General features: G+C 41.5%; 1 protein-coding gene across 1 annotated transcript in view; it reads left to right on the top strand.

The window, feature by feature from the left end:
* SEMA6D (semaphorin 6D) overlaps positions 1-25,575 on the top strand; it is a 56,762-nt gene that overhangs the window by 24,429 nt on the left and 6,758 nt on the right. The window contains 17 exon segments of the mRNA XM_033190220.1: positions 17,674-17,836; positions 18,236-18,347; positions 18,922-18,982; positions 19,105-19,167; positions 19,277-19,378; positions 19,608-19,698; positions 20,148-20,267; positions 20,967-21,055; positions 21,809-22,026; positions 22,133-22,264; positions 22,608-22,763; positions 22,853-22,884; positions 22,887-23,025; positions 23,830-23,970; positions 24,066-24,143; positions 24,692-24,792; positions 25,154-25,210. Coding sequence (XP_033046111.1) covers positions 17,728-17,836; positions 18,236-18,347; positions 18,922-18,982; positions 19,105-19,167; positions 19,277-19,378; positions 19,608-19,698; positions 20,148-20,267; positions 20,967-21,055; positions 21,809-22,026; positions 22,133-22,264; positions 22,608-22,763; positions 22,853-22,884; positions 22,887-23,025; positions 23,830-23,970; positions 24,066-24,143; positions 24,692-24,792; positions 25,154-25,210 — 1,801 coding nt within the window. The 5' untranslated portion in view covers positions 17,674-17,727.

Genomic DNA, 25,575 nt, shown 5'->3' with positions numbered 1-25,575 from the left:
GATGCATCCTTACCTCATCTCAGAAGAGGTGAGGTAAGGAGGGAGGTGGGAGCAGCCAGCAGTGCCTTGCTGCACTGGAGGGATCCCTCCTGTCCTTCACACTGGCCTCCATTCCCTCTTCTCCCTTGGGCAGCTTGGATGCTGCTGAAAGACAGTAAGCAGAAGGTATAACCGACCCACTTGAGATAAAGCCTAGGGCCTGGGGATTGGTGATTAGAGCACCTCATAAACCAGGCCAGGCCTGTTGGCCTGGGGTTGTGTTTGTGTTAATGGCTGCTTCTACTTGTTGAATGTCCACTGATCTGAAGGCTGTCTGGGACTGTCAGCACACATGACATGAAAGAGGCGGTTCTGCCTCTCTACCCAGCTTGGAGTAGATGCAGCCCCTTGGGAAGAAACCCACAGGTCCCTCCAGTTCTTTCCCCCAGTCCTGCTAGAGCGCCTTTCTTACTCTGGTTGTAATCCTACCTTGTCCCTGTATCCTTCATACAAAGGACCCCACACCCTTTGTGTTTCCTGGTTTTATAATCCTTTCTTTTTTATCAAAGAGCTGCAAGTCTCTATAGTGAGAGTAGGTGGGGAAAAGGAAAACCAGTCACACTTTTCCCTCCAAAGATAATTAGGCTAATTTCTCTCAATCTTTTCACCAATGTTTAGTCTGTTTGCATGTCTAAAGAAAGCAACATTCTTTTTTCTCTATACCTCCCCAGGATGCCTCCTGTGATTAGAATAGAATTTGGGTCTCTAGGTCCAAGGCATTGGTCAATTTAGGAAATGGGCCAGACAATATCCCTGGCTCACTGCTAAGTCCTATATGTCCTTCCCAACAATTTCAAAATCAAGGGAAGCCCAAATCTCACTATAGTCACATCTGCAGCTGCAAGGGCAAATGCCTACCAGAAATACTGCTGCATAATTTAATGCTTAATTTAATAATTTAATGCATAATTTAATATGTTGGTGTGTGTGTCTGTTCATTACTGGTGATCGTGGATGACCTGTCATTAACAGTTCACCATCAGTGGGTAAAGGGCTCTGTGGAGATTTTTCAACTTTTTTTTTCCTTAAGAAGACACAGGGTCTCACATAGAAATTCATTCAACAAGAACTATTAAAACCCTGTGGACTAACCACTTTTTTGGGAGTTTATTTATGGACATAAAAGACAGTTCCTGAACTCAAAGAAACCTACAGTGTGGGGGAGTAAGTTATGAAAAGAAGGAAACATACTATCATGTGATATGTGCTCTGATGAAAGTGAGCCCAGATTTTCATGGCCAAAGAAGGAAAAGAAGGAAAATCCTGGTGGGAAGTGATTTCTCATGAGGAATCAGTCATGAAGAGGAAGGGACAAGAAGAGCACTCCAGGTAGTGATGGGGACAGCACATCCAAAGGCAGAAAGGTAGGAGAAGCTGAGTTTGCACTGGAATGAGGGGGTGCTTTACCATGCCCAAAATATAAGGGTGTTCAGAGAAGTGGCATCCAAACGCTGTCCTCTGGTCCCTCTTGGCCTCATAGTTGTAAGACCAATGCTGAATGTCACTGTGGAACCTAGTTTTGATTTTTGTCAATGCAAATCCATTTTGAGCCTCTCTGAGATTAGCCGTGGAGGTCATAGAGCAATGGACCTGGAGACACATAACCCAGAAGCCTCTTATCAGCAGTATGACCTCCAGGAGTTCTTTAACTCCTTGTCTGAAAAGCATCTATTTACCAATTCAGCAAATATTTGCCAAGTAGATAGTGAGTTCCAGATGCTATGGTGGGTAATAAAGATAAAGTATAGAACAGACAGACACGACTTCTGTTCTCCTGAAGCTGACACGAAGTTCAGTGGAGAAAATAACTTCTGCCCTAAGCCTCTTAAGGGCAGCTTTAAGGACTAGAATAGATCAAACATATTTGCTTTGAAGAGCATAAAACACTGTAAGTGAAAAGCTCTTCCTCCAAACCCTGGTCTAGGCTGAATATCGATGAGAGCTAGGCACCCCAGTCCCCACCCACACACAGAAGTTTATTAAATCTCAGCTGCAAAGTACTCTGGGAATGCAGAGAGGGGCTAAGAAACCATTCAGAGGTCCTGAGTGTATGTGAACTGAGCTTCCCACAGCACGTTGTACAATTTAAGAAAGAAACTGGACATGATCTGCTGACCTGTGGGAGCACCTCACCCCTCGGTCCAAGAAAGCTCGAGGAGACACTTAAAGGCCGTATTTCCCCAGGCCACATGGTTGTGGGGGAAAAGTGCACCCTCTGCCATTTCATCTGGGACGCCATCAGAATGCCAAGTCCACATTTGTAAGTGCCAGCGGAGGCTCGGTCGCTGTTCAAGGCATCAGTCAGTTTGTAGTACAAAGCCCATTTGTGGTTCGGCGTCACAGATCAGAGGCAGCGATCGCAGCGCTCTCCTGTCTCAGGGTACAGAGGGAGCACATGCACTTTGTATCCTAGGCAACGGCAATGCTACAGCAAAAAACTTAGACATGTGAATTGGGAGGAATTTTACTTTGAGTAAAGAACCGTTTCCAACCCAGGCACCAAACTCAGAATCATAAAATGTCACAACTTGGAAGGGGCCTTGGAGAGCACCTGTGTTCTCATTGTCTAGATTGGGAAACCGAGGCTGGAAGAGGCAAGTTGGATTTCTCATGGTCTGTCGGATCCTTAGAGGCTGAGTTAAGAGTAGAACCCAGATTTTTTACCTCCCTATTATCTCCAGGTGTGTTTAGTGTCTGGGCTAAGACTAACATCCTCCAAGGTGATTCATAAGGAAGGTGAGAATAAATGTAGATAAGGGTAATATAATAGTGTTTGAAGCGTAATTATCTCTGGCATTAGAACCACACACCCTTCCTCAAGGTTGTACCTTTTGCCTTGAACAGGCTTCCTGGTACTCACCTCATCTAATAGTGATTTTTATGGTGCTTACCATGTGCCAGGATCTCTAGTGAACTCTTTCAAGAACTCCTTCAGTCCTCAGCAACTCTATGAGGCAGCTGCTAGTATGATCCCGTCCCCAGTGTACAGGATAATAGAGATACCAAGTGGTGAACTCGCTCACCCAAGGTCAGATCACTGGTTGCGCAGCAAAACTGGGGCACCTACCTAGGTAGCCTGGCTCCAGAGCCACGTTCTCTGCCCCGTACTCCACTGCCCAGTGCTTGTCAGGCTCCATCCCTGGCAGCCGCAAGGGCTGAGTTTGCTTAATACCCTCTTGGTCTTGCATCAGTTTAGTAAAAATTAGGAACTGAGATTTTAAGAACTTGCATGGATTGACCTAAACTCCCATTTTGCCTCTGTGGACCCAGAGGTTTCAGAAGTTCGTAGTTCATCAGATACGGAGCCTAGACCAAAGGCTGCAGGTGGGCACAGGTGCACTGACTCAAGCTTAGCCTGGGCCTTTCCTGAGCTTCGCAGGACATAAAATTCACCTGGGCTGTTTATTATTCTTATTCTTGGTCACAGCTCCGTTTTTAGTCCAGAACTATCAAATGGAACCTAAATGATCATGGGCCACATTTCCATCAGTAGGACAAAATATATTAAAAAATAATTATTTTGTAATAATTATGAACTCACAGGAAGTTGTAATAATAGTACAGAGAGTTCCGTGTCCCCTTCACCCGAGAAGTACATTTTGAAAAACGAGTTAGGATTGACTTACAGAATCCTGATAAGGTTAATGCTCTAGATCCTTCTGAGCAATCAGTAATCTTTCTCTGCATTTGTTAGAGACGGGCAACTGTTACTGTACTTTCAAATACAGAAGGCAAATATTAATACAAAGGCCTTATTTTTGGTGACCGAAAACCAAAGGACTTGGGACTAAAAATTCTTGCCTTTTAAAATTTCACTTCTCTTCCTCTGGGTCGTTAGAGTTTTAACCTTTCTGAAAACTCATCACCAACTGTTTTAAAGCATGATATCACCTGAGAACCTCTGATGAGGTACTTTGCAGAATATCAAGCCTGAAGACATGAGCCTTTTAAAATAGAATGAAATCTCGTTGTTGGCAGTGAGGCTAACATAGATCATTGAACTCTGTTGTGACATCTGGGTTCTGCACTGGCTTCACCACTCCTGGATCATGAGTCCCTTAATTTACCTGCTTGTCCTTTGTCAGACAGGAATAGGAGCAGCAGCCCATCCTCAGTTCTTCTTTGCCAGGGTATTCATTTCTTTGAAAGCCTGAAAAGGCTCCATAGAGTACATTGAAAGTTATGGCTACACGGTAGTTGCATCAGACAAGTCACTAGCCTCAGAACAAATATATTCTACTTCTGTCATCCCAGCCCAAAGGGCAGAACCAGGCATAGACCCAGGCCCTGTTATCCTGAGCAGAATGTCACATTCAGGCCATATGGCAGCCTCAGCAGGTCATCTGGTAGAATAAGCCAATGTTCCACAGCCAGGCTGAGTCCTTTGGCATCTGGGTCATCCTTTGGAACCTTGAGCCCTTCCTTTGTCTAGAATGGCTCCTTTTCCTGGAGGCTGAAGGGGAGGAGCCTGGTCTGGCTGGGATGTGCGTATGGAGGAGATAACCAAAAAAGAAGGCTTTTAATTTCTCTTGTCATTAGTTAGCCTTGAAAACCCTGCGGTTCCCCTGAAAAAAGGAGACACCATTGTTCATTTCTGTCACAACAGTCTCCTGCTGCGTGTGTGTGTGTGTGTGTATACATATATACACACACACACACATTACAAATGGTGTAAACGACATACCATACACAAATACAAAATATTTTTGTATTTTTAGTAGAGATGTGGTTTCACCATGTTGGCTGGGCTGGTCTCGAACTCCTGACCTCAAGTGATCTGCCCACCTCAGCCTCCCAGATTGCTGGGATTACAGACGTGAGCCACCGCACCCGACCTAATTATTGGATTCTTATCAGGCACAAGGGGTTTGGCTACATGCTTTACATAGGTTATCACATTCACTATATATATATGTGTATATATATATATATTAGAAGGTTCCTTATGCATTATACTTTCACAAAACAAGTTATTATCTTGATGTCTTAAGAGGCTGATATATTTTGTCATCTTCCTGGATAGCAGATTTTCTGCTTATGTATCAGGCTCATTTTCTCATTAGTTTCTTGTATTATTTTCACTTTTAATGAGGATTGTTTCTAGGACAATTTTGCTTTAAAATGAATGTTATTCAATTTGGGTTAGGGCAGACAGGCAAAAACTTGTAGGCAAATTGTCGCTAGAATTGTGGTCCCCAGAGCAATGGTTCTGATCAGAGGTCAGATCTTGGGATTCTTGTCCATGCTTAGAATTGGCAAAGACAGGTTAGATCCTGTTTTCTGTCCCTTCCTGCCCAACTCTTTTTAAGTTCAGTTCCTTTTTGAATTATTAATATGTGACCAAAGTATTACTGATTCAGATATTCGTGTGCTTTGCTTTAAGAAAATCCAGACTTAAAGTGAAAACCTTGCATAAGAGGTTTTTAATTTTCAGAAAACTTAAGTCGACAGCTTTATCATGTACATAAAATATAAGTCAAATAAAATTGACCCAACTTTGAGTAAGACACTGATTTTAAGAGCAAGGCATTAATAAGGATCACCCAGACTTCCATAGCCTCAGCCTCCCCTTTCTTCTCTCCCATGGTATCTACTGCCACCTGCGCTTTTTTCTCTTCTGTCAGAATCCAGCATGTTCTGATTCACTGGGTAAGATCAGATCTTATAAACGTCTTCATACTGGTTTCTGGCTTGTGGTATGTTCTATCATTACTTAATTTATAACTGGAAAAAAAGGCCATCGGCCAAAGAAAAGAATTTCCCATTGCAGAATTTCAGGCATAATCCAGCCATTAGGCAAGCTGATTTTCATTTTATATTTGTTAGGTAGTGAAGAGTCACATAGGATTCTTCTCTGCCAGTCCCATATACCCACTCTCTAATCTCAGGAATAGCCCTGCTTTCCTTCCCTTTGCTCTGGGAAAGCTGCAAAGTAAGCAGGAATTCCAGTAGTGGAGGTGGGGAGGTTGACAGAAATCATTTAGTTATTTGGCCTGTGTTGCCCATTTCTGGTGGGCAATTTGTTCATGATGGGTAGGTGTGAAAAGAGGCATCTGTTGCCTTTTATAGAGAACCTCTTGGTTTTGCAGCACCTGAAGCTCATGGACTGGAGGCTAATGAGGATGCTGTGCCAGTGCTGCAGGAGAATGATGGTAGACTCAAGATTCGCTGTTGGGTTGATGGTGAAGAGCTGTTCATTTTGATGTGGCCTGTGTGCCACAGCGGAGTCCTGTCAGTGTTCTGCTTTCTTTCTTTATTCCTCCATTCATTATTTACTGAGGACCTGCCAGGTGCCAGGCCCTGTGCCTGATCCTGGCAGTAAAGAGGAAAATGATCCCTTGAGTAGCACAGCCCAATAGAGAAAATGTGAAAATCAGTAACATTGCTGTGGAGTGATAAGTTCTGCAGTAGAAGTATTTATGCAATATCATAGTATGACTAGCTGTCCTGAACGGAGCAGTGTGGCTGAAGAGGGAAGAATGAGAAAGGGGAGGGGGCCAGGTAAGTTTTGAGCTGGCGAATAGACAGTTTTCAAGAAGGACATTTTAGAAAGAATAGCGTGTGCAGAAGACACTGCTTTGGGATCCAGGTGGGGACGTATCAGTAGGTGAAATGGAGAAGCTGGCAAGAATAGAATTGTGATGGATCTTGTAAATCTTGGAAATGAATTTAGACTTTACACATAGGCCTTCGGGAACCATTAAAGTGCTTTTAGACAGGGATGTAACATGGTAGCATTTGTGTTTTAGAAAGATCATTCTGGTGGCATTGTGGAGAGTGCACTAGAAGTCTAGGAGAACAGAAACCAATGAAGAGTCAATTCTAGACCAATGAAGAGATAGAAGCAATGGGACATACTGACAGGTTCAAAGGAGAGGATGATGGAGAGGGGGCCGTCTAGGAAGACTGCCAGGCTTAAAACACAAGTGCCTGAGAAGGATATGAAAAATAGCAATAACAATAATAATAGTTGTAAATCTTTTTTCTTTTCTTTTTCTTTTTTTGGAGATAGAGTTTCATTCTTGTTGCCTAGTCTGGAGTGCAGTGGCACAATCTCAGCTCACTGCAACCTCCGCCTCCCGGGTTCAAGCAATTCTCCTGCCTCAGCCTCCCGAGTAGCCGGGATTACAGGCACACACCACCATGCCTGGATAATTTTTGTATTTTTAGTAGAGATGTGGTTTCACCATGTTGGCTGGGCTAGTCTCGAACTCCTGACCTCAAGTGATCTGCCCACCTCGGCCTTCCAGATTGCTGGGATTACAGAGGTGCGCCACCATGCCCAACCTAATTATTGGATTCTTATCAGGCACAAGGAGTTTGACTACATGCTTTATACAGATTATCTCACTCAATCATCGTAATGATATTAGTGCTATTATCCTCATTGCAGGCAGGAAAACAAGAAAGTTTGAAAGTGAAGTAACAGGCCCCAAGTCACATGGCTGGTAAATAGTAGTGCTTACATTTGAAGCCAGGTACTCCGAGCTCTAAACCTATGCTCTACAGGAAATTCAGCAGGAGGAGACATCAAGGCAAAGTATCTTAAGTTCAGTTTTAGACTACTGAATTTAAATTGCCTATGTTTTACCAAGGTCAAAATATCTAGTGGGGAGTTGGACAGCTGGATTGGAAGTGAGGAGTGTGGTGTGTGCTGGACGTGTGATCTGAGATTAGGTAGTGAAGAAGGTAGGTGTCATGTGAGCACATCTCTAGAGACCCGGGATGGAACTGGGAAGAACGACCTCCAGCGGGCAAGCATGTTAAGACAAATTTGGGAAGATGATGAAAAGGAGCAGCTAGAGAGATGGGGACAACTAGGGGAGTCAGAGGCGGAGTTTGAAGATCAGATGGAATGACCAGTGAGATTAAATGCCTCAAGGAGATGAAGGAAGATTTAAAATGAGGATCGCCTTGGATTTGGCAATTAGGTGGTTGATGCATAGGCATTAAAGTTAGGCTAGAGTAGGCTACAAATATAATGAAAAGTGAGAAAATGGAGAATATGGACTCAGGCTTCTCTTCAAAGAAGCCTGGCTGAGAAAGGAAGTGGGAGAGAGAGAAAGCAGAGGCAGCCTCAAGGTCAGGGGAATGGCTGTTTGTTTATGATGATAGTGACTCGAAATGCTTGGATGTTGAGGAGAAAGAACCCTGGAGCAGTGCGAATTACACCAGGATGTGTATCCCACTAGATAGGGGAAGTAGGAATCCCTCTAGCTGTCAGGAGAACATGGATTCTTAGAGAAAAAACAGGTTTCTACAGTTGTAATTTAGCAGCCCCCTTGTATTGCATAAAATCAGTCCAGATTGGTGAAGTGACTTGTCTCTGGCCACCTAGCCAGTCTGTGACCCCAGATCTCCTAGTTCCTGGCCTCTTTCCTCTCTCGCTGCCAGTGTCGGTGGGAGAAGAATCATCCCTGATTTGTTCCTCATGGTGTGAGTCTCCACTGCTCCCATCAGAATGCACATCTTCACAGACTCTGATGTGTCAGCAGGGCTTCAGCTGTGTGGAAGGTGAGTCACAGAGCTGCTTCGTCATTTCCTCCACATGCCACGGGGCAGGTGGTTAATTATAAAGTGTCAGTAACATAACAGTGCTAGAAGCCTCTTCCTCTAACCTGGGAACTCACATTCCTAGAAGGAGGAAGGGTCTCAGAGTCACGGGCCTTTCAGCAATCTCCTTATGGCCCACAGTGAGAGAGGATGTATGTATTTGTTCAGACGTGGCACCGGCACACACAACCTGTGTGCATGAGGTAGGGGTGGGAGTGGGGGAGTAGCAGTAGTGATTCCTTAAATGGAAAAGCCTCTGCTCCTTTAAGACACCACATCAGCCAAGAGTTACTTGGTGAGCCTGGAGGCAAGGAGCACCCATGCTTTTCAGAAGGGCCCAGGGTAGCCTGCCCCAGCTCTACTTAGGGGTCTCCTGGAATCTGTTTATATATAGTGATGATTAATAACCTAGTCTTCTTACCACGCATGGAAGGTGAAAGAAGGCCTGCAATTCAGTGGATATTGCCTTCTTATATTCCAAAGCTTGTGGTGTCAGCCAAGCTGTTGTACCATTCTGATTAAATACTGACAGTGATCATTAAGATCTAAAGCTCTGCCCAGAACACACTGCTTAGAATCTAGGCAGACAAATGCTATATAAACCTAAACCTCCCTTTTATAGTTGATCTTCAGTTACAACCCTCCTTGTCTTGGTAGGCTCCAAGGTATAGCAATCAACTTGCTTCTCTTTGCTCTCTCTCAACTTACGTAAACCCACTGCTCCTTTTTTGTTTAGTCTCAGGAGGCTCTCATGATCCATAGTTGGTAAATGGATAATTCCTGTAATGCCAGGTGCCATCATTCTCATTGACTACAGTGTGAGCAGTGCCCCTTGAAATGTCCTAGACTACAGAGTGAATGGTGCTCTTTGTGCCACAGATCTAGTTCCACCCCCTCTTCTTCCTTTAGTTACAGCATTCTCAGCTAAAAGAGTCCACGCTCTTGGGAAGTGGAAGCGCCAGGGGCCCATCCCCCCCTGGGTCTACTGCCCTCTGTTGTTTGTTTAGTGGTATTAAATCAATCTAAATTAGACTGGAGTCCAAAATGCTAACCTTGCGCTAAGAGATTCAGGGGGAATGTGGTGATTCAGGACATGTGGTTCATTCTTCTGTTTATTCCTTTATTCACAGTTGATTCACAGTTGTCTTGGGAATTGACAACTGTGAGATATACTTGACCCAAGGGACTGAAAAAAATCTTCCCTAGTTTCCGAAAAGTTAGAGGGACTTAACTAGGCCAAGGACGGGAGGCAGTAAGGGCCATCTAGAGGGAAAGCGGGAGCAAGGCTTGGTAGATGGCATGACATATTCCAGGGCTCAGAACAGAGGCAGGGTGGTAGAAGCACAGGAAAAAGAGGGATAGAGGCCCAAGGTGAGACAGGACTCCTTGTGAGAGGGGGCAGGACTCAGAACCTGAAAAGCCTTGAAGACCACATTTAAAAGATTTGGGCTCCATCCTAGGAGTAATAGAAGGTTACTAGAGGATTATGAGATGCCGTGATTAGGTTTATATTCTGAAAAGATCATTCTTGTTGTATCTAGAAAATGAATGGAAGATAAACAGGCAGACAGAGAGGTGGGTAAACCATCAGAAGAATGTGGTATGAGGAAAAGCAAGGAAAGGCGGTGTCTGGAAAAGCTGTGAACTGTCAACTGCATCTAAAGCTACTGAGCAGTCAAATGAAATAGGACTGGAAAATGTCCATTGCCTTTAGGTACCTGTAGATCATCAGTCTCCACTGAGAGAGGAGCTAGAACACAGAAAGTAGAAGAATGAGCCGGAGGTGAGGAAATTATAGCAGAAGAGCAAAATTTGTTTCAGTGCCAATAAAGAGCAGTGAAGACCCCGGTGATAGCTTGAGTGGGCTCAGGGCTACAGAAGGTATTTTCCTTTTGTGTGTGTGTGATGAGGGAGACATGGACAAATTTCAGTGCTGATGGACAGTATTTAATTGGTTAAGAGTTACAGAAAATACCAAAAAGAGAGAAATATAATCAGCATCTTTTTATTCCAGAAAAGAGTGAAGGGATTAGATTTAAAGTGTATGGGGAGCTGGGCATGGTGGCTCATGCCTGTAATCCCAGCATTTAGGGAGGCCGAGGTGGGCAGATCACTTGAGATCAGGAGTTTGAGACCAGCCTGGCCAACATGATGAAACCACACCTCTACTAAAAATATAAAAATTAGCTGAACGTGGTGGTGCACACCTGTAATCCCAGCTACTTGGGAGGCTGAGGCAGGAAAATTGCTTGAACCCAGGAGGTGGAGGTTGCTGTGATCCAAGGTTGCACCACTGCACTCTAGCCCTGGACGACAGAGCAAGACACTGTCAAAAAAAAAAAAAAAAAAAAGCACATGAAAAAGAGTTGATGTATTTGGCAATGGGAAAGGAGAAAACGGAGGAAGCTCCCATGTTACGGCTTTCATATTCTATGTGAAGTAAGCTGTGGGTCAGGAGGAAGGAATGTAAGTAGCAGAGTATGGAGACAGCAGATCAGGGCCTTAAAGAAAGTGGGAAGTTTACATTTATGGATTTGGGGAGTGGCCTAATATAATTGAGAAACATAGGATCTCCATGGAGTTTTTGATGCTATTTGTAGTTGATGACAAAGAATTCTGTTACATTACTAGCGAGTTGTCCCAGAGTGTGGTTGTCTCAACTAGTGCTCAGCTGCTCTGTGGAAGATGCAGAAGGTGAGTGGCAGAGTTCATTCGAGGTTAAGACATTGCAAGAAAAGCTGACAAGAACACAGAGGATGGAGAAGTCAGCAGCACAGGCAGAATAAGGGACATGATCGACTATTGACTATTATACCTAAGATGGATAAAGAGGTATGTCAAGATCAGAGAAGACTAATGATCACTAGAGAAGCAGTTAGTGGGCTGAAGGATCTGATGAGAAGAAAGTAGAGCAGTATGAGCAAGCTGGAAGAACAAGAGGTTAGCATCAGAGCACACAATGCTTTACTTTATGATTCTGAGGCGGAAATCCCCATATGGAACCATGGGCTGAGGCTAGTAAAGTCTTTGTAAAGCTAGAGAACATGACTGGGAAACTATCAGGTAAAAGAGAGGAGGAGGGGCAGGACTTATACCAAAGACTTTTTGTAAGATCATGAAGGCCCAAGGTCTGGAAGACTCATCAGGAAACTAAAAGGAAGCAACTCCACATTCAGATCCTGAGGCAGGAGGAGTAGGAGAGTCTAAGCAGATACTCTTTGCATAGTGACATCTTGGGACGAGAGCTAGGGGATAGCTTTCAAATCAACATGGTTTCTCTCTGGGTTCTTTGGGCTAGTGATAAAGTAGGTCTACCCCATTTCTACATTCTCATTTCCTTTGAGCTATCTAGTTTTCAGGGAGACAAAGACTGTATACCACTTTCTCTGTGTGGGATTTGTCAATTTCAAATTTGGCTACTATGCTGTAAACATAAAAAGAACTTGTGGACAGATATGGTGGCTCACGCCTGTAATCCCAGCATTTTGGGAGGCCCAGGTGGGAGAAGCACTTGAGGCCAGAAGTTCAAGACCAGCCTAGGCAACGTAGTGAGACCTCATCTCTACAAAAATACAAAATAACTTTTTTTTAAGTTTAAAAATTTGCATTAACCTTCCCTATAAATTCCCCTGCCCAAATAACTCACCTTCAATATTTCTTTTAGTTTGTATCTGGTAACAACAAATCTTTGAGTTTTTATTTGTATAAAACATCTTTATTTTGCTTTCATTTTAGAAGACTATTTTTACAGGTTGTAGAATTCTAGGCTGGAAATTTATTTTCTTTCAACAACTTAAAAATGTCATTCTATGGCCTGCTGGCTTCCATTGTTTCTACTGATAAGTCAGCTGTCTGTATTATTCTTGCTTTTTGGAAGGTAATATATCTTGGTGTTTAATATTTTAAAATTTTTTCCTTGTTTCAACATTTTGACTATGATGTGTCTTAACTGTTATTTCCTTATATTTAGAACTTCTTAGAATTTCTTGAATGTGTGGCTTATAATCTTATATCAGTTTTGAAAATGTGCACAACCATTATCTTGTCAAATATTGCTTCTGTCCATTTCTCTCTCTGCAGTCTCAGGGACTCCCGTATATTAATTCTTTCACAAAATCCTATGTCTTTTACTCTCTTGTCTGTTTTTTTCAAACTTTTTTCTCTCCATATTTCTGTCTGATAATATCTATTTGTTTGTCTTCTTACTCACTAATCTTCTCTTCACCTCTGGCAAATATGTTGCTAAACACATCTATTAAGAAGATGTGTTATTTATTGTGCCTTTCTTTTTTTTTTTTTTTTTTTTGAGACAGAGTCTCTCTTTGTCACCTAGGCTGGAGTTCAGTGGTGCAATCTCGGCTCACTGCAACCTCTGCCTCCCCGGTTCAAGTGATTCTCCTGCCTCAGCCTCCTGAGTAGCTAGGATTACAGGCGTGTACCACCATGCCTGGCTAATTTTTGTATTTTTAGTAGAGACAGGGTTTCACCATGTTGGTCAGGCTGGTCTCGAACTCCTGACCTCGTGATCCACCCACCTCGGCCTCCCAAAGTGCTGGGATTATAGGCATGAGCCACCGCGCCCAGCCTTGTTGTTGAATTTTTATTTAATTCTTTTTTATAGATTCCAGTTCTCTGGTGAAATTCTCCATCTTGTCATCTTTTTTTCTTGGACAATAAAAGCACAGTTATTTTCAAAACATACATTTGGTAACTCTAATATCGGGGTTACTTGTGGGCCTGTTTCTATTGTGTTTTTTTTCTCTCTCTCTTAGTTGCAGTTTTTGGAATTTCTGATAATTTCTACTTGAATGTTGAGCAATGTATATAAATAATTGTAGTCTCTGGATGATGTTATCTTTTTCTATAGAAGTGTCATCTTACCTTTTCTGGCAGGCAGCTAGAGTGGGAGATTATATCCATTCAGTCTGGGACTTAGCTTATTGGATTGGATTGGAATTTTTGTAAATCATGGTTTACCTCACATTTTTCTCCTCTTCTAGAGTGTAGCTTGTCAGGGGGCAAGATGATAGCCTTTGGTTATTTACTGGTACTCCCTTCTTGGTGGGTCCAAAACTTGTGACTGCCAGAAATTTGACTTTTCTTTATAGCTATACTCTCATTTTTATAGAGTCTTAAGCTCTATGAAATTAGCAAATATAAAATTATAAAAATATAACAATATAATATAAATGTAACAATATATTATGTATAATAATATAAACAAATATTATACAAAATCATCAAATCTCCATAAGGTAAAATCAAATGCTGAGTTTGGGGCTAAGCTCCATGTACCTCCTTTTCCCAAGTATCCTGTCACTCACGCCCTGGTTGTTCTGGCAGCTCTGAACTCCCATTAAGAGCTTTCCTCATCATATTTAGTATTTAACATTAACAATGTATGGGAGAAGTTCATATAAAATACCAAAAACTGAATAAACATACCTAGTCAGGCATCCTCGCTCTCTGACTGTGTCACAAACAGGAATGACTTCATGTAGGAATGTTCTTTACCCTAAGCTTGCATGTGAGGAAGATGGTTTCCTCTTTTTAGGAGGCCTGTCCATCTGTGAAGCTGTGCCTTATCCTCTAAGAATGCGCCTGTCATTGTTAGGACGGTATACATAAACAGTTTGGCAAATATTTGTACAAGATGAAGGAATGAACGTTGCTTTTGTTTTCCACCTTTTTGTGAGACAGGACGTAACCAGAATAGACATGATGATATTCACTAAAATTTACTAAAGCCTTACTGTGGAACAGGCTCTGTGTTAGATGCTTCATACTGATTATCTCATTTAATCCTAAACAGAGCCTATGAGGTAATAAAGATAGTTATTCCCATTTCACATTTGATGAAACTGAGGCTTAAAGAGATGAAGTTAATTTAAACAGGGCCCAAGAGCCAGAAGTAAATGGCACAAGCAAGTTTGAACTCAGATTTTTCTAATCCTCAAGATCTATGTTTTTTTCCAACATTTCATTCTGCTACTTGGCCTGCCCTTTTCAGCATGACTAGTATCATGATTTCACTGACCCCTGGACTCCTGATATGTCTTCATATATAAAGTCAGAGCTAAGTAGTCTGAGGGATTTACATGCAAAGACATCCCCTTTCTGGTACATTGCTTTCAGGTATTTCCAGATTCTTCCCTCCCTGACCCAGCTTTTGAAATATGTATCACATTAAATGCCTCCACTTATAACTACTATGGCAAGTCTGAATGTTTTTTTTTTTTTTTTTTTTTCAAAAATACAGCTTTATGCAGAGACAGGAAGCAGTTAGTGGTAGGGCTTTATTTTGGGAGGATTAGAGTGGTAGGGGGTGGGGCATGGGGAGAAATTGCTTTCTGCAGTGTCAGATGAATGAGTTATAGGAAATGATAGCTCAGCCAGCAGCTTGGTGCTTGCTAGTGAGTCAGCAGTGATTCCATCCTCAGCCCCAGTGCTGGGATCACAGCTGAGAGACACTCTTCCTGTTGAGGGCTCCTCCCCGCCCACTGTCTGGGACATGGAGGCTCTGCTTACCTGATGTGAGCCATTCAGTTACCTGTCACGGAGGAGAAGGAGACACAGAACAGTCTTTTTGTTTCAATGCAGATGTTTCTACACGTCTTTGGGATTAATTGGTATTTCTAATTATTTTTCCTGATATCCAGCAGAAAGATTCGGTGACTTTCTATCTAGAGGATGATGATGTTTAGGACTGGTGTCAAAGCAGAAGCTAGTTCTTAGGGCAACATTTTATACTTTTATACTACTACAACCTTAGAAGGGATTTATAAATGATCAAAACAGTATGGAAAAGCAAGACAGGAAGACACTGCTTCAGAAAAAGGGGTAAACAAGGAAAAACCATCTTGTCAGGACAATGGAAACCATGTAGAGGTAGTAAAAAACTAGAACCAAATCATTGTGGTTATTGGGGTAGGATAGTAGGATTATCTATCGGTGATTGCTTTTTTGTTTTGTTTCATTACTTTATTTTCCAGGTCCAATACATAGGCAAATGTTATAAAATTTATTCTATAAGTAGTCCTTTAGTGTTTTAAAGTAACTAGTTGTGAAAAATAACTGGCCAAATAACCTTAATATTTTAGGATATCTTTTCCCCAGGCCCTGATGAGACTCTTAAAGTCAATCTAGTCATACCCAGGATTTTCTAGTAGGAAATGGGTAGAGAGGTCTAACTTTTCTCAGAATTTCCTATGTGCTAGGCATTAGCTTTCTTTTCACTCTAAGAAGGTGCTATTATCCATATTTTACAGATCAGGAAACTAATGCTCAAAGAGATTGAAGGAACGTTCCCAGGCCAATTTTTAGTATGTGGTATAATTTCATCCATGCCCAAGTCATACTGACTCCAAAGTCCACACTCTTTTAACTTCAGTACAAAATGATGCACCACAGTTTCCATTCCACCTGCTTTTTGTAAGGCAGTTTAAATGTGTTAACTTACTGCTGGATTGATCATCCACGGAAAAAACTGTTGCAATATGTTATTCTCTTTTTGAAAAACTGGGACTCTAAAACTCACATATACTTGACTTGTACTTTAGTTAGAGAAATATTTAGAGCATTGGATAGCATGCATATCTGTGTGCTTCACTTGAAGTCCATAAAAAAGGCACAGTAAGTACCTGGTTTAGTGGTTGGACTCCCCTGGAATTTGCAGTGACTCTCATGATCTCTCCTAAAGTTCTTAGATACGTAAGACTGATGATAAAGTAAATGTTTTGTTGTTCAGAACAGTAGCTGGAAGTGACAGTTTTGGTTGAGGGAGGGGTGTTATTGTTGCAAAGTAAAACACTTACAGCTTCACAAAAATATCCATCTCATTGGCCCAACAGGGCCCTAATTTATCCTTTTAATAAGCTAATAACATTTAAAGATCTTTTAAATTTTTTACTGTTAGTATAATGCAATTAATGCTGTGTTTTGATGGCTTTATTGAGGTATTGATATATAACAAACTGCACGTATTTAATGTACAATTTGATTAAATTTAACACCTATGAAACATCACTTCAATAAAAATGATGAATATATCCATTTTCCCAAAAAGGTTTTTGTAATGCTGTATTTTTGAAGGAAAAAAAAATTCAGTCATTTATGTTCTGCTTTCCATTTGGTGAAAAGGAGCCTGGACAGGGACCCAGATTATGTAAGTCTGGACTCCAATCTTGCCTTAACTAGCTCCACACAATTCAGTGAGCCCTTTAATTTTTTTTGGCCCTTGGATTTTCATCTGAAAAATGAGGGGGTTGGACTAGATGGTCCCTACGGACCCCTACAGCTCTGAAGTTCAATGAAGCTAAAAGGACTGGTGTACTTAGGGTATTGGTTTGTGTCCAAATGGTTTTATGTAAAAACGTGGACTTCCCTAGTGGCCCGGTGTCAGCTGTGCCACTTCATCCCTGCCTTGCTTTGCTTGATTGATTATCATGGAATCATTGTATTTCTTTTAATTCCTTTTCACCCTGATTCAGGGTCATTCATGTCATTGTCTCCATGTTGGTCTTACTAAGCATAGGGAAATACTCGACTTAAGAATTTAGGGCTAATGCTTGGGTAATGCTGGGAATTTGGCAACACCATAAGCAAAGAGCTGAGGAGAGATTATGACGGGGTCATCAGCCCTCTGGCTATTTTTGAGGCAGCTTGAGCATGTTATGGGGGGCAGAGACAAGCTGTATTAGATAGATTTCAGGACTGGGGGAAGGGAAGAGGATTGGAATTTAATTAAAATTCTGATCCCAACTTTGCCCATCTTCTTGCCAAGTCAGCAACTAGCATTTCTGTTCATGGTTCTGGTGACTCTGCTGTGATGACATAGGATTACCTCCAAAATTCTTGTGAATTTGCTGAAAACTTCAATATGCTCAACCAGATGCTTTAATCAGGAGTGGCATGCTGCCATCTTTTGCCTGTGTTTTTGGCGATACCTGATCTACCACTGCCAGCATTCCTGGTGGGAGAGGGGATTTGGAGGGAGCTGATGGTGAAAACTGAGCTGATTACAAACAAGAAACCCATTTCATTGCAGCATAGGGATCTTTCCAAATTGCTTCTGTTTTCCAGGTAGCTCAGTGGCATTTCTGAGCAGGGGCTACCCTGGCTTCACCTTGGCCCACCATGAGGGTCTTCCTGCTTTGTGCCTACATACTGCTGCTGATGGTTTCCCAGTTGAGGGCAGTCAGCTTTCCTGAAGATGATGAACCCCTTAACACTGTCGATTATCACTGTAAGTCATCTCAAGAACAGTCTTCTATTCTGAGAAGGAAGCTTTTCTGTTTTTCATTTTCTAAGCATGTTCATTTTCAGAAAGAGGCAGAGATTTTTTGTCTTAAACATGAATTTGCATCTGAATTTATCAGTACTCATGTCCTAGTGTTTGGGGAAAACGGGACAGTTTTGTTGGGTGCTTTTCTACAGCAACCCGTATATGGGTTATATATGTTGAGTTAAAAGAAAAAGACCATTTGCTGACATTCACTGCCTTTTATTCATTTATATTCAAGACCTTAAGAGAGGAATTTAGTTAAAACCCTTCTACAACAAGTATATACGGCTAATCAATGCTGTTTATTGATCCCTCAGCTCCATAATCCTGAATGATGGTTTAGCCCATTTTTACTTGCAGATTCAAGGCAATATCCGGTTTTTAGAGGACGCCCTTCAGGCAATGAATCGCAGCACAGGCTGGACTTTCAGCTGATGTTGAAAATTCGAGACACACTTTACATTGCTGGCAGGTAATTTTCCTCTCATTGGTTTATTAGATTAAAATTCTTTTCTCTAGTGGTGCTTGCATTAATGTGTCTACTTCATGAAAAACTAATATGTGATTGTGATCAAAAATTGCAAGTAGCCAGAAATACTCACTGAGAAGAGTCAGTGTTGTGTACCAGGAACAAAATACAAAGCTCAAGCCTTCAGCGGTGCTATTTTATTACTGCCATCAAGAAATCATACACCATTCTTTTTTCCTAAAGCAGCAGGGGAAAAAAAAAAACAAACAAACAAACCTTTCTTCATGCGTTTTTAACTTAGAATTATTCAAGCAAATATCAGAAATATGTCTGTGCTAATACCAAGTAGCAGTTTGACCCATGCCTGGAGAGAAGAGCTTTCTTTGCTCTCTGACCACAGTGATGTATAAAAGCATCTCACTAATGAAAAAGTACTCTTTGTTGACTTTGTTTGAGACAGAGAAAATCCAGATGATCTCTAAAACACAATAAAGGCATATCTGTAAAAATAAAATAAGAAGCAGCTTAACATTTTTATGTATTCACATGATATGTTTTATTGCCTTATTTCCAATAGGGATCAAGTTTATACAGTAAACTTAAATGAAATGCCCAAAACAGAAGTAATACCAAGCAAGGTGAGCAACTGTAGTTGGCAAATTTATTTACATTCCCTCTGAACCTGATTAATTTTTCCACTCCCTCCCCCAAAAATGTTCCCATTTAAAAACTAAACTTTGGTTTTGCTTGATTAATACAGAAACTGACATGGCGATCAAGACAACAGGATCGAGAAAACTGTGCTATGAAAGGCAAGCATAAAGTGAGTTAAACAGACAAATGTTTGCTAGATTTAGTCTTTCTGTGGGCTTGATACCACAGTGCCAGCACGTTTGAATGTCAGATATTAATGTTACTACTACTTTCTTTAGGATGAATGCCACAACTTTATCAAAGTATTTGTTCCAAGAAACGATGAGATGGTTTTTGTTTGTGGTACCAATGCATTCAATCCCATGTGTAGATACTACAGGGTAAGTATACTTTATGCAGTGTGCTTCTTTTGATCAACTTTTCTCCCTTCACTGGTATGCTGTTAGAGTTGAAACCTTTCTGCTTTCCAGTAATTTGTTTTATCTCTAGTGCTATGAAAGAATAAAGACAGAATTCTTCAAATGGAATTTTAATACAAATAAAACAGTATTGCCTTCAGACAGGCACATTGAATAGATATGACACTGGCTATTTATTTTTCTTTTGTAGTTGAGTACCTTAGAATATGATGGGGAAGAAATTAGTGGCCTGGCAAGATGCCCATTTGATGCCAGACAAACCAATGTTGCCCTCTTTGCTGGTAAGATCCTCTAGCCTAATGAATATAAATGATTAATGACATTGAAGGCAAAAAAGGAATGTAATGGAAGAGTAAAAGTTAATAACTTGGATACCCACCTTGATCTAAGTGTTCGAAAGGCTAAAATCTATGCACAAATTTCCAAAAAAAAGAAGAAATTACGGACAAGGATATTTCAGTGCACACTATAAGTATTATGACACCCTGTTGTTAACTAGGCCAATGACTCCAGATAAGTTGCTTAACTTTTTGATGCCTAGATCCCGCATCTGTAAAATTAGATAATCCCATGGCTGACCTGTCACACGTTGATGTATCAGGTGCAGCCCTATTTGTATAGATAATGGTAATACTGGTGAGAGGACTGCAAAGGGCATAGCACACTACTGAAGCAAACACACTGCAGGATAATTATGGTTATCTTACCAAAATTATAACTTCGGTTTCAGATGGGAAGCTGTATTCTGCCACAGTGGCTGACTTCTTGGCCAGTGATGCCGTTATTTATCGAAGCATGGGTGATGGATCTGCCCTTCGCACAATAAAATATGATTCCAAATGGATAAAAGGTACCTTTGAAGAGCAGTGTCTTGGGGTCACCAGGATAGTGGATGGCCCAAGTGGGGACAGCAGCCACAGCCATCGAGAGGTTCAGCACATGACTTTATATTGTTTATTTAGAACAAGTAAACACTGCTTTGGTTGTGAACGGGAGCATTGACAGGGAATGAGGAGACTAGTAGCCACCTCAGGAGAGTAAGTTCATCCAGGTGTTTATCCCAGGTGACCTCAAAAAACAAGCGGGGGGAGATTTCATCTCTGTGTGTACCAATTTGTCTAACCTTCTAAATGCACATAATACTACTTGCCATTTACCCATCTTGGAAAGTTAACAGAGAGAATCGATTAGTCTGTATGAGAGCCATTTTGTTCTTCAGAGTCTAGAAATCAAGATTTTTTATTTTCAGTGTAAGAGGTTTTCTTCCCTAGTTAAATAGATTAATGAATAAATCTGTTGAAACAAAGACCTTTGCTGTAGTTCAGTTCCCTGTAGGTCTTTTTACAGTCCATTAGCTGACTTAAGAGACGACGGGTTCCCTGAAGCTTGAACACACCCATATTGGGACTCCTCAAAATCATTGGCAGATTGGAGTTCTTATTGGCTTGAATGTAACTGTGCAACATCTGTCAGTCATGCCTTGCAGTCGGGGTCTTATGCTAATTGAATTATTCTTTAGGAACCAGTTTGTTTTTAATTTTTCTTTCAGAGCCACACTTTCTTCATGCCATAGAATACGGAAACTATGTCTATTTCTTCTTTCGAGAAATTGCTGTCGAACATAATAATTTAGGCAAGGCAAGTGTATGCATTTGGCTTGAATCGTGGACTTGTACTGCATGAAATTGAGACCACTGTGACAGAGTTAAGGATGCTCCCTTGGCATGTTTTCCAGCTCTCAATTCAGTGTACATAGGGCCAACTGCAGAGAGGTGGGTTGCTTATCGTGAGAATAATTGCTGGAAAACATCTGAACAATAACCTGAGTGGGAACACCAGCCTTGAGTTTTGAGAAGATTTCCTTTTTTTTCCTGCAGCCACAGAGAGTGTTCTACAGGTACCCTTGAGCTACGGATGCTTTTTTTTACTCTTTAGAAAATCACTGATAGTCTATTCTTTCTCAGTGTCAAAAGGCAGGATAGAAAGTAGGGACCCCATTCAATTTTTAGTGTTTCAGTGAAGGCCCATGTGATTTTAAAGTATTGCAACCCCTATTCTATGCCAGGTTGAAAGACGACACGTTTCATTAACAATACAGGAAGCAGAGTTGGAGACCAAGTGCTGGAATGGTTTTCATTCAGCAAGGCAGATAGACAGCTCACTTCTTGGGGAGCACGTTTAGCAAAACAGTGGCTCTTTTTTTTTTTTTTTTTTCCATAGGTGAATCCAGTTTACCTTCTTACTGGACAGACCCCTAGAGAGAAGACTGCTAGATTCTTTTGAACCAGATGTATCTTTAGCATTTTTTGTCCCTCCCTTAAATAGTATCATTTTGTTTCCATTCCTGTCCATGCTCACAACCCCATTGCTTTGCTTCTGTCTGTTGGCCAGGCTGTATATTCCCGCGTGGCCCGCATCTGTAAAAACGACATGGGTGGCTCCCAGCGGGTCCTGGAGAAACACTGGACTTCATTTCTGAAGGCTCGGCTGAACTGTTCTGTCCCTGGAGATTCGTTTTTCTACTTTGATGTTCTGCAGTCTATTACAGACATAATACAAATCAATGGCCTCCCCACTGTGGTCGGGGTGTTTACCACACAGCTCAACAGGTGAGCGCAGGACCCCAGCACTGCAGAGATGTTCTGTACATGCCTGTCAGAACCAAGACAGGCTCCGTGCCGCCAGCCTCTTCCTGATGGTTTTCTTCCTTTTCAGCATCCCTGGTTCCGCTGTCTGTGCATTTAGCATGGATGACATTGAAAAGGTATTCAAAGGACGGTTTAAGGAACAGAAAACTCCAGATTCTGTTTGGACAGCAGTTCCCGAAGACAAAGTCCCAAAGCCAAGGTAAATAAAAAAGTCGAAAAGGGTTTTGTCTTGAACAAAACCCTCCGGTCACTGCAAGAAGCCCTCCTCAGGGAGCAGCTTGGCCAACCTCCCACACCAGGAAGGGGTCTGTCTCTCTGCAGCATCTCAGACGGAGCCAGCAGACATAGCCTTGTGACCTGCAAGCCCATGAGTGTGAATGGAGAGCCCACTGAGTTCAGGGGCATAGCATTGCTCCTTTAGTTTCACTCACTCTCCTTCCTCCCTTGACCTCTTCTCTGAGAATATGCACTTATTCCTTAGATACAGTACATGGTGTGGCAGGGGCAGCCAAGAGCATAAAAGAACGCTGTTTTCCTTTCAGGCCTGGCTGTTGTGCAAAACACGGTCTCGCGGAAGCTTATAAAACCTCCATCGATTTCCCGGATGAAACCCTGTCATTCATCAAATCTCATCCTCTGATGGACTCTGCTGTTCCACCCATTGCCGATGAGCCCTGGTTCACAAAGACTCGGGTCAGGTGAGATTGTATGGGAAACACTCCTTCCTATCCAACGTTTTCTCTGCCCATTGGCCTCCCCTTCTGATCTGTGCTCCCGCCTCTCGTAGGTACAGACTGACAGCCATCGCAGTGGACCATTCTGCGGACCCTACCAGAACTACACAGTCATCTTTGTTGGCTCTGAAGCTGGCGTGGTACTTAAAGTTCTGGCAAAGACCAGTCCTTTCTCTTTGAACGACAGCATATTACTGGAAGAGATTGAAGCCTACAACCATGCAAAGTAGGTGTATGTTACGAGAATACCCTTCAGTACTGCTCAAAAATTTCCAGCGTGTATTTCATCTAGTCGTGTCCTTTTGGCCCTCTAAATTAGCCGTGGTTTGGCAGAATAGTGTTTTGTGTTTTTTTCCTCATTAAAGTAAATCTTGGGTTTGTTTTTTACCCGAGCCTACTAGGGCAAGGAGGGTGAACAGTTGACGAGTTTAAAAATAATTCAGCGCTTGTTTTTCACCTGTAGACTATGAGAACATTTTAACAGCACCTCTCTTATCTTGCAGATATATTCCAAGATGCTACATGCAGCAGTTGTAAGCTTGTATACACACACACACACAATATACACGCACACACATACACAGAATGTAATACTAGTTAAGCATTTCCTTCAATCGTTAATATGTAAGAGAATATTTAGACCATTTTTTAAAAAAACAAGAAATAAAAGAGAGAAATGGAGCAAAGGGGACTAAGGAGAGAACCAGAACCATCTAATGCAGGAAAATTTAAATGCATTAAAACACGATCCTTTTTATTTCTATAGTCAAATGTAGCCTTCGCAAATGCAATTCATTTCTATCATCATAACAGGAAAGCAATCTTTAAAAACCCTTTGTCCAGCCTGAAATTTAACCAACCGTGCAGAGAAGTAGAAGATGAATCACGTAATTATTATTTCCCAAACTATGTACTTGCCTGGTTTGTTACCAAGAATATTCCTTATGATTTCCCAGCTCTCAGTAATTGCTAAACCAAACCACACTTGACTGACTAAACATATGGCTTCAAAATGTATCCCATCAAATAGGTGCAGTGCTGAGAATGAGGAAGACAAAAAGGTCATCTCATTACAGTTGGATAAAGATCACCACGCTTTATATGTGGCATTCTCTAGCTGCGTTATCCGCATCCCCCTCAGTCGCTGTGAGCGTTATGGATCATGTAAAAAGTAAGCTCGTGTTTCTTTACTTACCCCGGGTCTTGCAGCATCAAAACCTTTGATGATGAGAAAATCCAAGTTACATTCTGTTTGGTGTTATACAGGTCTTGTATTGCATCTCGTGACCCGTATTGTGGCTGGTTAAGCCAGGGATCCTGTGGTAGAGTGACCCCAGGAATGCTGTAAGTATACTTTCTCACATGAGCTAGGATGAACTATCCTTTCCAGGGTCTCTAAAGCTAGAAATTGTGGAAGACTTCCAATTACACTACTCTTTCTCTCTTTCTTTCTTTCTTGCTTTCTTTCTTTCTTTCTTTCTCTCTCTCTCTCTCTCTCTCTCCCCCCTTTCTTTCTTTCTTTCTCTCTCTCTCTCTCCCCCCTTTCTTTCTTTCTTTCTTTCTTTCCTTCTTTCTTTCTTTCTTTCTTTCTGTTTTTTGTTTTTTTGTTATGGAAGAAACAGGAAAATGAAAACCAGGAGATGTGAGAAGGAAGGGCATAATAATACTTAAGGGAAATGGTAGACCTAGTAATACTTAAGGGAAATGGATGGAGAGAAAAAACCACTTCTCTTCTGTTCTCTTAAACATTCTAGTTCACCAGTTTTTAACAGAAATAGCCATTTTAGCAAGTTATGTTAAAATGTTTAAATTTTTTTTTTCTCTCTGCGCATTCTTACTAATCAGTCTGTGTTCTTGGTTCTGCTCTGGTTGTCACTTGTGTTCCTATGAAGGCTGTTAACCGAAGACTTCTTTGCTTTCCATAACCACAGTGCTGAAGGATATGAGCAAGACACAGAATTCGGCAACACAGCTCATCTAGGGGACTGCCATGGTAAGACAGAATCTTCCATTCCCACCTGGAGCTTCTCTTGGACCACCTTTGCACGTGGACATGATTTTACAATCAGTCTTTTTAATGACTCAGGACACGTACCACCTAGCATTTTAACTTAAACTTCGCAAAAGCTGAGCTGTTTGATCATGGGGATCCATTAGAAAAGAGGCTTCCTTTTTTTCTTCACCATTTACAATTTTGTAGGAAATCTAGAGAGAGATAGTCTAACCAGTAGGTTAATCTTTTTAATTTATAGTCTTTTTTTTTTTTTTTTACTTTTTTAGTTAATTGGAATTCATAAATTTTTGCTTTCTTTTGGTTACTTTTCACTGATTACTTGTTCCTTTAATTCTTTTAGAAATTTTGCCTACTTCAACTACACCAGATTACAAAATATTTGGCGGTCCAACATCTGGTTAGTTTTTTTTAATTTTTTTGAATTAACAACCTTTTCTTTCCTTCAGTTCAGCATTTTCAGCCCCTTCTCCCCTCCTTTTGCGCAGTTTGGCAGCCCTTCATTTTTCCGCTTTGACTCATAATCTCACTGATGGTACCAAAAGACTTTTCTTACTGAGCACTTCACCCTTGTATAGCATGTTAACACTTCATCATTGACCAAGCCACATCCTTTAAGAAAATTCAAATGGGCTAACATAGACTGCATTCCAGCTGCACGCACGCCCACCCAAGCTTTCTTCTTTCTCACCTCTTTGCATTGTGAATGTTTCTTCTGGTCATCTGTATTTAATGGATGGCAGAATTTCATTATTTTTTCCCCAT

This window comes from Trachypithecus francoisi, unplaced genomic scaffold (genome assembly GCF_009764315.1).
Source record: "Trachypithecus francoisi isolate TF-2019V2 unplaced genomic scaffold, Tfra_2.0 Lachesis_group3, whole genome shotgun sequence".
Classification (NCBI taxonomy): Eukaryota; Metazoa; Chordata; class Mammalia; order Primates; family Cercopithecidae; genus Trachypithecus; species Trachypithecus francoisi.
This window is presented reverse-complemented; position numbering and strand designations above follow the sequence as displayed.